The sequence below is a fragment of the Eurytemora carolleeae genome, unplaced genomic scaffold, assembly GCF_000591075.1.
Source record: "Eurytemora carolleeae unplaced genomic scaffold, Eaff_2.0 scaffold2579, whole genome shotgun sequence".
Lineage (NCBI taxonomy): Eukaryota > Metazoa > Arthropoda > Copepoda > Calanoida > Temoridae > Eurytemora > Eurytemora carolleeae.
The window spans coordinates 1-11,531 of NW_019398464.1; the positions used below are offsets into that span (position 1 = coordinate 1).

The window sequence follows — 11,531 nt, forward strand, 5'->3', positions numbered from 1 at the left end:
TGGTATATTTTCACAAATTCGATGAAAAAAAACATTCTTGCCCTCTATTAAAGAGTTGGCATGCCTGATTCACATCAGTGTATTTACACCTTTATCTAAGCAACAATGATGAAGATATCTTCGGTTTTCTCTCTGTAACTTTGTTTAATTATGCCATTCAACAGAGAATCAAAAATTACCAATTTTCATTTTTCATTTTTGGCAAAGGTTTAAAAGACATCGAATGTAACTGTATCAATAGAAATTATGATTAACAGTAAAATGTTATTTCCAACTTATTTTTCCCTCCTTTTCAGGTACTCCTGACATTGACAGAGAAGGATAGAGAAGGAAGAAACTGAGTCGAAGTCCGACAGCGGAGGTAGAAAAATATAACATATTTTTATAATAATCCTACAAACCACCTTTACATTTAAAACAAGGGTGAATAACTAAACATTATTTAATTGTATACATCCTTACCACATTTCTTTTATTTCCTGCTTCAAACTAAAACTACTTTATTTTTAAATTGTTTCGCACATAATAATTTCTAAACCGTCCTTTTAAGATTTAAAATTTATTTTTACTTCTTACATTGTTGAGTATCAAAGCAGCGACTAAAAAGTTGGTTTCATTTAATTTTCAGTCCAGTATTTGTATTTCCTTGTAAGACATTTCCAACTACTTTGCTTAAGTTTTATTTTTAAAACTTTTAGTTTGTCTTGAAAATAGTTAGTCTATGGAATAATGTAAATTGTCTATTAAAAAGTTAGTCCATAAAACAGATTATTTATAAAAAAGTTTGTGTTTCGAACAGTTTATTCATAAAACACTTTGTTTATAAAACAGTTTGTTTATAAAACAGTTTGTTCATAAAACAATTCACCTAGAAAACAGGTTATCTATAGAATTCTGTGTTTTAAAAATCTTATTGTTTCCAAAACAAAATGAATTATTTTCTCCAATTTTTTTTTTTTTTTTCTAGGGATTCAGCGTACTGAGGAGCAAATAGATCAAATATTTGAGGAGATGGGAAATATGAAGATTCAATTTCAAGATATGAAGAAGCAAATGGAAGATGTTAAGGGTGAAGGGGAAGATACCAAGATTCAGTTGGAGAATACCAAAACTGAATTAAACGAGACCAAGATTCAGCTGGAAGATACCAAGATTCAGTTGGAGAATACCAAGACTGAATTCATTGAGACCAAGATTAAGTTGGAAGAGTCCAAGATTAAGATAGAAGAGACAAAGTCTCAGCTGAATGAGTCCAAGATTCAGCTGGAAGATACCAAGATTCAGTTGCAGATTACCAAGACTGAATTAAACGAGGCAAAGATTAAGTTTTAAGATACCAAGATTCAGCTGGAATATTCTAAGACTAAAAATTCCAAACTTGAGAAGAAATTAGCTGATATATACGAGAATACCAAAGACCCATGCAAAAACTGCAATGGGTCAACCTTCTGCCTGGATGGTCAATTTGTTTATATTACATCAAGGATAGGAACTAAGATCAGAGCAATAGAGGATACTACATACAAGTATTGCTTGGGTACTCAATGCCGGGTTCCTGCTTATGATACTGGAGTAGTAGAAAGTGTAGATCCCACATACGGACCCATCATCAAGTGGAACACATCAGGATATACCTGTAATTTTTTCTGCAGTAGATGTGTTTACAACTGTAAATAAATAACTGTAAGCAGCTAAAGCTTAATCCAGAATGCTAACTATCCACATTCAAATATACTGCATCTGATCTCTGACTTGGTAATAGTGTTAATAATACCATTATGGGATCTATTAGAGTTATATGTACTTTTTATGGTAAAAGATTAAGATTAAGATAAGTTTGCAAGTGTAATTAGTAATTAGTGTGGTTTTTTATTGCATTGTGGTGGAATTTGATCTTCGTTACCTTCTAGGATTCAAATCCTAAGTTTAGGAGTAATCTTTGTATTATGATTCCTTCCGCTACCTTCTAGGATTCAAATCCTAAGTTTAGGAGTAATGTTTGTATTATGATTCCTTCCGTTACCTTCTAGGATTCAAATCTTAAGTTTAGGAGTAATGTTTGTATTATGATTCCCTTCGTTACCTTCTAGGATTCAAATCCTAAGTTTAAGAGTAATGTTTGTATTATGATTCCCTCCGAGTGATAGAATTGTTCTCAGAAAAGTTTATGCTGAAGAAAAGATAAATATTTTTCAAAATCAGAAGTAACCGATCTTATTCTAAATATTCTCTCAGAAATATTCTCTCACTATTTTAATATTGTAATATTGTTAGGTTGTTAAAACTTTACTTTTGGCTTAAAAATCTTGAATTGATAAAGTTAATCCATGATCAACATTTAAACTTTTGAAAATTTCTTGTTAAGTATATCAGTAATATAAGCTGTTACAGGTTGCACTTTACAATCTTCTAAGATGTAAGTTTCCTTTCATATTGTGATGATAAATCTTATTTCGGTTGGATCTTTCAATTTGTTGTTATCTAATTTTTAATAGTTAATATTTTTCAGTTGTGTTCTATTCTGCAATAGTTCAATAAAATCTTTGTGCATAAATAATATTATATGTTTCAGATAAATATTGATTTATCTGACTTAAATACAGTTTAGAGAACCTTCAGGACTGTTCTAGAATATTCCTGGTAAGTTATATTTTAGAAACTGAGGGATTGTTAAACTTTGAGATAAGAATTAAACCTTTAAGTTTTTATTCCTTTTTTTTCTTACTTTTCCTATTAAAATTATATTTATGAACGTCTACGTCGATTTTAGTAGAACAAAGAATCTGATTCTAATTCCATATGGATATTTGTTTTTATGCAATTTTAAAAAGATGAAAAGTCTCTTAAAACTTTTGCTTTGGCACAAACTCAAATTTTTTAATCCCTACATATTTGCAACCTGATGGTGTAAACCTTTGATTTTTCAAACCTATACTTTGATAAATCAGAATTTATTGTGTTTTTTTTTATTAAAAGAAACTTTAACTTTACTCTAAACATCTTTTCTTTTATTATTAATTAATTGAAATTATGCAGTACAAACAGGAGCGCGTTCAGGGCTGGGGGGGGGAGGATTATTCCCCCCCCCTGAAGTTTTTCGGGTAATTATTGTTCCCATTGCAAAGTACAGAAAGAATCTTTTTTTAGGAAAGATAAGTGTTGTGTTTGTCCTTTGTTTCCCACTTAATAGAAAATTCCTCTTAGCGCTTCGCGCACCTTTGTTAAATTTCCCGTCTGATAAACTCCTATATTTTCAAATAGAATTTAAATCTCTTAAAAACTTGGAAAAGAAAAACTGACTTTTACCCCAAACTTGAATTTTCTAATCTTTATATTTCTGCAATCTGAAGGCGTAAACCTTTGATATTTCAAACTTAGATTTTATCTAACAGAATTCATAGTTTGAAATATCAAAGATCTACGACATTTGGTTGCAAAGATATAATGATGGAAAAATAAGAATTTGTGGCAAAGAAAGAATCAGTTCCTTAATACACACGTCCAAGGACGCAAGTCTTTATTTTCTGTAGCAATAAAAAATATAGATGGCGCCGTTACTAATTGAATGTTGTTAACATTATATTAAGACGGTAGTAACCAAAATACGATGGAATTGTCGTCTTCATCTTTTCTTTTAACCCTATCACGATTGGATGGGGGGGGGGTGTTTTCCACCTCCCTCCCCCTGTGACTTTTTCTGAATAACATAAAAAAGGCTTACATTAGAACGCTGACACTTCATTACTTTTTCAACATAATAGTTTTAAACAAATTTAGTATAATTTGATGCATAGGATAGGGCACTTAGGGCCAAAATGGCAATATAATGATTTGAAGATAGATAGATAGAAATTCTGCCCGGTGTCATGCTTGGAGAGAACTCGTACCTGGAGCTGACTCGTAATTACGAAGACGATCTTACTCTGGTTCTACGCGGGTTAAAGCTACGCGGCAAAGCGCAAGTTTATTTAAATATAAACAAAAACTTTGGATTTAGTTATTATAATATCTGCCATTTTCTATCTTAAAAACAGGTTATAATATCTTCAGTTATTTATCTTAAAAACAGGTTATAATATCTTCAGTTTTTTATCTTAAAAACAGGTTATAATATCTGCCATTTTCTATCTTAAAAACAGGTTATAATATCTTCAGTTTTTTATCTAAAAACAGGTTATAATATCTTCCATTTTCTATCTTAAAAACAGGTTATAATATCTTCCATTTTCTATCTTTAAAACAGGTTAATATCTGCCATTTTCTATCTTAAAAACAGGTTATAATATCTGCCATTTTCTATCTTAAAAACATGTTATAATATCTGCCATTTTCTATCTTAAAAACAGGTTATAATATCTTCAGTTTCAGTTGATATTTCAAACTTAGATTTTATCTTAAACATCAAATTCATAGTTTGAAATATAATAGATATACAACATTGGTTTGCAAAGATATAATGATTGAAAAATAAGAGTTTGTGTCAAAGATCAGTTCCTTAATACACACGCCTATGGACGCAATTCTTTTCTTTTTATATAACAATGACAAAATATTGCTGACGCCTTATTTATTTAATGTTACTTAATTCTTAGTGGTAACCATAATTCAATGGAATGATTGTTGTCTTCATTTTTTCTTTTAATTATGAATTATCACCGTGCTTTGTAAATTGTAAATTGTAAATTGTTTATTAATCTCTGTAAATGTTCAGGGCATGCATACAAATTACAAATTACAAAATATTAAGCTATGGGTCTGGTTTAAGGAAAGTATGAAGTATTACTGGTTACAACTGTAAAATTCTACAAATTATAGTGAATCAAACTTAGAATGAGATATCCTTAATCCCAATTACTTAATCTTGAGTATCCAATGGACACACTTTTGATTTTCTTCTTAAACCGTTCTTTCTGGGATATTATAGAGAAACATCAAGTAAAGTCCCTCCAGCTTCTGTATATAATCTTATACGGCGCGCAAAATTTCAAATTTATCGGCTTCATATACGCGACTCTGATTGGTTGAATTTTATACACTTTTCAGGAAACAAGGACACGATTAGGTTAATCTTGATGTTAAGAAAAAGAGAGGATTAAACATTAATCTCAATATCCACCATTCCAAAGTTTTCAGTTCAGGCTTTTAGGGCGCTTTACGGATTTCATGATAAGATTTCATGGATTTTCTAAATTTCTAAATTTTTAAAAATTTAATGAAAATCGAACTTTGATGAAGACTAATTTTTGAAAATTTGATTGTCCATAAATCATAATCTTAATTTTTCAAGAATAGAACTTATTTAAAAAAGGTGGGGGGGGGGGTGCAACTGCAAATTCGTCACTGCAGCCCCCTTTTTAGAAGAAAGTGGGGTGAAACCTGACCCCTTGCACCTGGTTACGGGCCTGATCGGGTTGCAAAGATTTAGAAATAAGAAAATAAGAATTTGTGGCAAAAAATCATCTTCTTTAAAAAGAGAAATTGTAGACTGATTCTTTCCCCTCTTAACGTTAATTTTCAAGGTACCCCTGACAACCTGAACAGTGGACATGAGTTCCTCAAGCCTGAAAATATTCTCTGACGCTCTAGAAGAAGCCACTAAACTAGAGAATCGTGGAACTAAGAGGAAATTCGACAGTGGAGGTATTATAATAGAATAATTATTTTCATAATAAACCTATAAAACCACCTTGAAATTTAAAACTTTGAAGCAAAAACTTAGTGATTATAATAATATTATCTATTCAAAATCCTATTTTTCATTTCTTACTATTTTAGTTTTGAGACTACGGATATCTTTGAGCTGAATTTTTGAATATTCTTGTGGAAAATATAAAAATAATGGAATTTGATGGATTTACATGAGCTTTAATCTCCTTGACATGAAATATGTCAAACCAACTTCACCTTATATACGGATCTAGAACAGTTTGTGTTAAAAATAGTTTTTTTTATTATTATTATCATTTTGTTTATTAAACAGTCGTCCATAGAAATGTATTTATTAAATAGTTTGTCTATCAAACCAGAAAACTCTGGAATTAGGAGGACTCAAGTTGTGACTTTAAGTAGTACAATAAAGACACAGGAATTGTGCAGTGTGAACAGATTCATTTTACTGAACAAGGGATTTAATAAGTCACTTGTAAACTTGTTGCTTTGTTACAACATCAAATACACTTATTTATTACTTTTATGTTGTTTTCCTATCCCGCAGTTTATTGTTCTCATCGTATAAATTAGATTAGATAAAAATAGTTTATTAGTCTTTTGAGTTTAAACAGTTTGATCAACAACTTGTCTATAAAATAAATACATACCCTTGTCCATAGGACAAGACAATTTTGCGTATATTTCAAAGACATTAAAATCTGGGAAGAGGATAAAAACATGGGAAAGAAAAAGGCTATGGATTTTTTATTTTCATTTTTTTCAGATAAAATCATCTAGTTTTCTTTATATTTATGTTATTATCTAGGGGTTCAGCGTACTGAGGAGCAAATGGAAGATGTGAAGGGTCAGATGGAAGATACAAAGATACAGTTGGAGAATACCAAGACTGAATTGAACGAGACAAAGATTAAGTTTGAAGATACCAAGATTCAGTTGGAAGATACCAAGATTCAGTTGGAGAATACCAAGACCGAATTAAACGAGACCAAGATTCAATTGGAAGATACCAAGATTCAGTTGGAATATTCTAAGACTAAAACTTCCAAACTTGAGAAGAAAATAGCGGATATATACGAGTATACTAAAGACCCCTGCAAAAACTGCAATGGGTCAACCTTCTGCCTGGATGGTCAAGTTGTTCGTAATACATCAAGGAAAGGAACCAAGATCAGAGCACTAAAGGATACTACATACCAAGATTTATTGGGTACTCAATACCGGGTTCCTGCTAATGATACTGGAGTAGTAGAAAGTGTAGAAAGGGTATATCCCACATACAAACCCATCGTCAAGTGGAACACATATGGAAATTATAAATTCCGTGGTTCCTTCAGTGGATGTGTCTACAACTGCAAATAAATAACTGTAAGCAGCTGAAGCTTAACCCAGAATGCTAACTATCTACATTCAAATATACTGCATCTGATCTCTGACTTGGTAATAGTGTTAATAATACCATTNAGTTTGCAAGTGTAATTAGTAATTAGTGTGGTTTTTTATTGCTTTGTGGTGGAATTTGATCTTCGTTACCTTCTAGGATTCAAATCCTAAGTTTAAGAGTAATGTTTGTATTATAATTCCCTTCGTTACCTTCTAGCATTCAAATCCTAAGTTTAGGAGTAATGTTTGTATTATGATTCCCTTCGTTACCTTCTAGGATTCAAATCTTAAGTTTAGGAGTAATGTTTGTATTCAATATTGTTTCTTGAGCTAAGAATTTATATGTCACAAGAACTGTCAAGATTTAGTGTGATTTTTTATTGCATTTTGGTGGAATTTGATCTTTGTTACCTTCTAGGATTCAAATCCTAAGTTTAGGAGTAATGTTTGTATTATAATTCCCTCCGAGTGATAGAATTGTTCTCAGAAAAGTTTATGCTGAAGAAAAGTTAAATATTTTTCAAAATCAGAAGTAACCGATCTTATTCTAAATATTCTATCAGAAATATTCTCTCTCTATTTTAATATTGTAATATTGTTATATTGTTAAAACTTTTGGCTTAAAAATCTTAAATTGATTAAAGTTGATCTATGATCAACATTTAAACTTTTGAAAATTTCTTGTTAAGTATATTAGTAATATAAGCTGTACAGGTTGCACTTTTCAATCTTCTAAGATGTAAGTTTCCTTTCATATTGTGATGATAAATCTTATTTCGGTTGGATCTTTCAAATGTGTTAACTATTCTGCAATAGTTTAAAAAAATCTTTGTGCATAAATCATATTGTATGTTTCAGATAAATATTGATATATCAGACTTAAATACAGTTTAAAGAACCTTTAGGACTGTTCTAGAATATTTCTGGTAAGTTTTATTTTATTTTATTCAGGAATTGTTAAATTTCAGATAAGTAATTTAATATCAAGCTTTTATTCATTTTCTCATACTTTTCCAATAAAATTTTATTCATTTTAACTTATGCGTCGATTTAAATATAACAAAGAAACTGATTTTTTGCCACAAATTCAACTTTTCTAATCCCTATATCATTGCAACCTAATGCCATTTTAACATTAATTCAACATTTAACATTAATTCATAGTTTGAAATATCAAAGGTTTTTGAAATCGGGTTGAAAATATTAAGGAATTAATAGTTTGTGGCAAAAACTCGTTTCCTTTTTTTGGTTTTTAGTTTTTTAAGGGACAGTCAATTGTGAATGTGATTTTGAATTTTAATGAGTTGTGTGTACAACAGCATATTACACATTTATGAAAACAACCAAGATATCTTCGGTTTTCTATCTTAAAAACAGGTTAATACCTGCCACTTTCCTTTTTCCATCATTCAATTCTACAGAGAAAAACAAGAATATTGTTATAATTTTAAAATTTTGTGGCTCTTATTGCTAAATTAAGAAAGAATTTTTTATAAAAAGATAAGTGTTGTAAATACTAGTCTAAACACCTTTACTTTCATTATTAATTTATTGAAATGATGCAGTTAAAACAGGAGCGGGTTCAGGTGTGTGGGGGGACTTATTTTCCCCCCCTAGAGCTGTTGGGGATAATAATTGTTCCATTGCAAAGTAAAAAAAGGAAAAATAAAAGAAAGATAATTGTTGTTTTTGTCCTTTGTTTCCCACTGTTACTGAGAAAAATCCTCTAAACGATTTTGTCTGATAAATCAGTGTTAATTACTTTACGATCCGGGTTGAATGTTGCAACTTTTCGATATTGTATGGACGCTACGCTCTTCGGTATGAGTCGTTTTTAACAATTTTCTCCTCACAGACACATGAGATAGAAGTAAGATTAACAGCGATCAAAAGTGCTTATTTTATGCCGTGAGTACCCCATTTCAATTTTCGCGAATACTACCTTTAAACCTTCAAGTTTTTATTCCAGTTTTTCTTACTTTTCCTTTTAAATTATATTTATTTTAACGTTTACCTCGATTCTACATAGTAGAACAAAGACACACTGATTCTAACTTCACATTTATTTTTGTTTTTACTGATGGGTGTGACTTCCTTGCATTTTTAAAATAGATGAATAAAATCTCGTAAAAGCTTTGTAATAGAACTGAGTTTTTCCTTTGTAGTCCTTTTTAATGAATTTAATTCTGAACAAAATTCTTAAAATTTCCTGTTAAATTAAAAGCTCAAAAACAGGCAGACCACATTTACGAAATGCCAGGACTAGGGGTAACTTATCAAAATTGTTTCTAGACACGGTAAACACGTTAAATATGTTGACAAACAACTGCCGCATATTATTTCTAAGATTAAAGACGATATTAAAGCTTTTTCTTCACTGTCATGTATAGTGGGACACGAAGACTTTCATTCAGTTTTAGACAATGTTGGTTTTACTAGAGAATCGTGGAACTAAGAGGAAATTCGACAGTGGAGGTATTACTATAGAATAATCTTAATTATTTTCATAATAAACCTATAAAACCACCTTGAAATTTAAAACTTTGAAGCAAAAACTTAATGATTATAGTAATATTCAAAATACATTTTAGTTTTGAGACTACGGATTTCTTGGAGCTGAATTTTTTAATAGTCTTATGGAAAATATAAAAATAATGGAATTTGATGTATTTACATGAGCTTTAATCTCTTTGACATGAAATATGTCAAACCAACTTCACCTTATATACGGATCTAGAGCAGTTTGTGTTAAAAATAGTTTTTTTATTAGTATTTTCATTTTGTTTATTTAACAGTCGTCCATAGAAATGGGTTTATTTAATAGTTTGTCTATCAAACCAGAAAACTCCGGAATAAGGAGGACTAAAGTTGTGACTTTAAGTAGTACAATAAGACACAGGAATTGTGCAGTGTGAACAGATTCATTTCACTGAACAAGGGATTTAATAAGTCACTAGTAAACTTGTTGCTTTGTTACAACATCAAATACACTTATTTATTACTTTTATGTTGTTTTCCTATCCCGCAGTTTTCTGGTTCTCATCGTATAAATTAGATTAGATAAAAAATAGTTTATTAGTCTTATGTGTTTAAACAGTTTGATCAACAACTTGTCTTAAAAATAAATACATACCCTTGTCCATAGGACAAGACAATTTTGCGTATATTTCAAAGACATCAAAATCTGAGAACAGGATAAAAACATGGCTATGGATTTTTTTCTTATTTATTTTTTCACATAAAATCATCTAGTTTTCTTTATATTTATGTTATAATTTAGGAATTCAGCGTACTGAGGAGCAATTGGATCAAATATATGAGGAGATGGGAAATATAAGGATTCAGTTTCAAGATATGAAGAAGCAAATGGAAGATGTCAAGGGTCAGGGGGAAGATACCAAGATTCAGTTGGAGAATACCAAGACTGAATTGAACGAGACAAAGATTAAGTTGGAAGGTACCAAGATTCAGCTAAAAGAATCCAAGATTCAGTTGGATGAGACCAAGATTCAGCTGGAAGAATCCAAGATTCAGTTGGATGAGACCAAGATTCAGCTGGAAGAATCCAAGATTAAGATAGAAGAGACAAAGTCTCAGCTGAATGAGTCCAAGATTCAATTGGAAGATACCAAGATTCAGTTGGAGAATACCAAGACTGAATTAAACAAGACCAAGATTAAGTTTGAAGATACCAAGATTCAGCTGGAAGAGTCCGAGATTCAGTCGGAAGAGACCAATATTAAGTTGGAAGAGTCCAAGATTAAGATAGAAGAGACCAAGTCTCAACTGGATGAGTCCAAGATTCAATTGGAAGATACCAAGATTCAGCTGGAATATTCTAAGACTAAAACTTCCAAACTTGAGAAGAAATTAGCGGATATATATGAGTATAATACCAAAGGCCCATGCAAAAACTGCAATGGGTCAACCTTCTGCCTGGATGGTCAAGTTGTTCGTAATACACCAGGGAAAGGAACCAAGATCAGAGCACTAAAGGATACTACATACAAAGATTGCTTGGGTACTCAATACCGGGTTCCTGCTAATGATACTGGAGTAGTATATAGTGTATATCCAACATACAAACCCATCATCAAGTGGAACACATCAGGATATAACTATGGTTTCAATGGATTCAGTGGATGTGTTTACAACTGTAAATAAATAACTGTAAGCAGCTGAAGCTTAACCCAGAATGCTAACTATCCACATTCAAATATACTGCATCTGATCTCCGACTTGGTAATAATGTTAATAATGTCATTATGGGATCTATTGTCATAAGAATTATATGTACTTTTTATGGTAAAAGTAATTAGTGTGGTTTTTTATTGCATTTTGGTGGAATTTGAGCTCCGTACCTTCTAGGATTCAAATCCTAAGTTTAGGAGTAATGTTTGTATTATGATTCCCTCCGTTACCTTCTAGGATTCAAATCCTAAGTTTAGGAGTTATGTTTGTTTTATGATTCCCTCCGTTAC

The 11,531-nt window shown here is 30.9% G+C and overlaps 1 protein-coding gene across 1 annotated transcript; it reads left to right on the forward strand.

Moving 5' to 3' along the window:
- The first annotated feature begins 2,347 nt into the window (after window positions 1-2,347).
- On the forward strand, window positions 2,348-11,406 carry LOC111717406 (MAR-binding filament-like protein 1). Its single transcript, XM_023492904.1, has 3 exons — window positions 2,348-2,640; window positions 5,520-5,640; window positions 10,331-11,406. The coding sequence occupies exons 2-3, from the start codon at window positions 5,547-5,549 to the stop codon at window positions 11,212-11,214; spliced, it is 978 nt and encodes a 325-aa protein (XP_023348672.1). The 5' UTR covers window positions 2,348-2,640; window positions 5,520-5,546; the 3' UTR covers window positions 11,215-11,406.
- The last annotated feature ends 125 nt before the right edge of the window (window positions 11,407-11,531 follow it).

What these genes read in the sequence shown, in the direction of transcription:
- LOC111717406 (XM_023492904.1), top strand. Translation starts at nt 5,547, where the DNA reads ATGAGTTCCTCAAGCCTGAAAATATTCTCTGACGCTCTAGAAGAAGCC. An exon ending in GAGGAAATTCGACAGTGGAG is followed by an intron (nt 5,641 to 10,330) that starts GTATTATAATAG and finishes GTTATAATTTAG; the next exon opens with GAATTCAGCGTACTGAGGAG.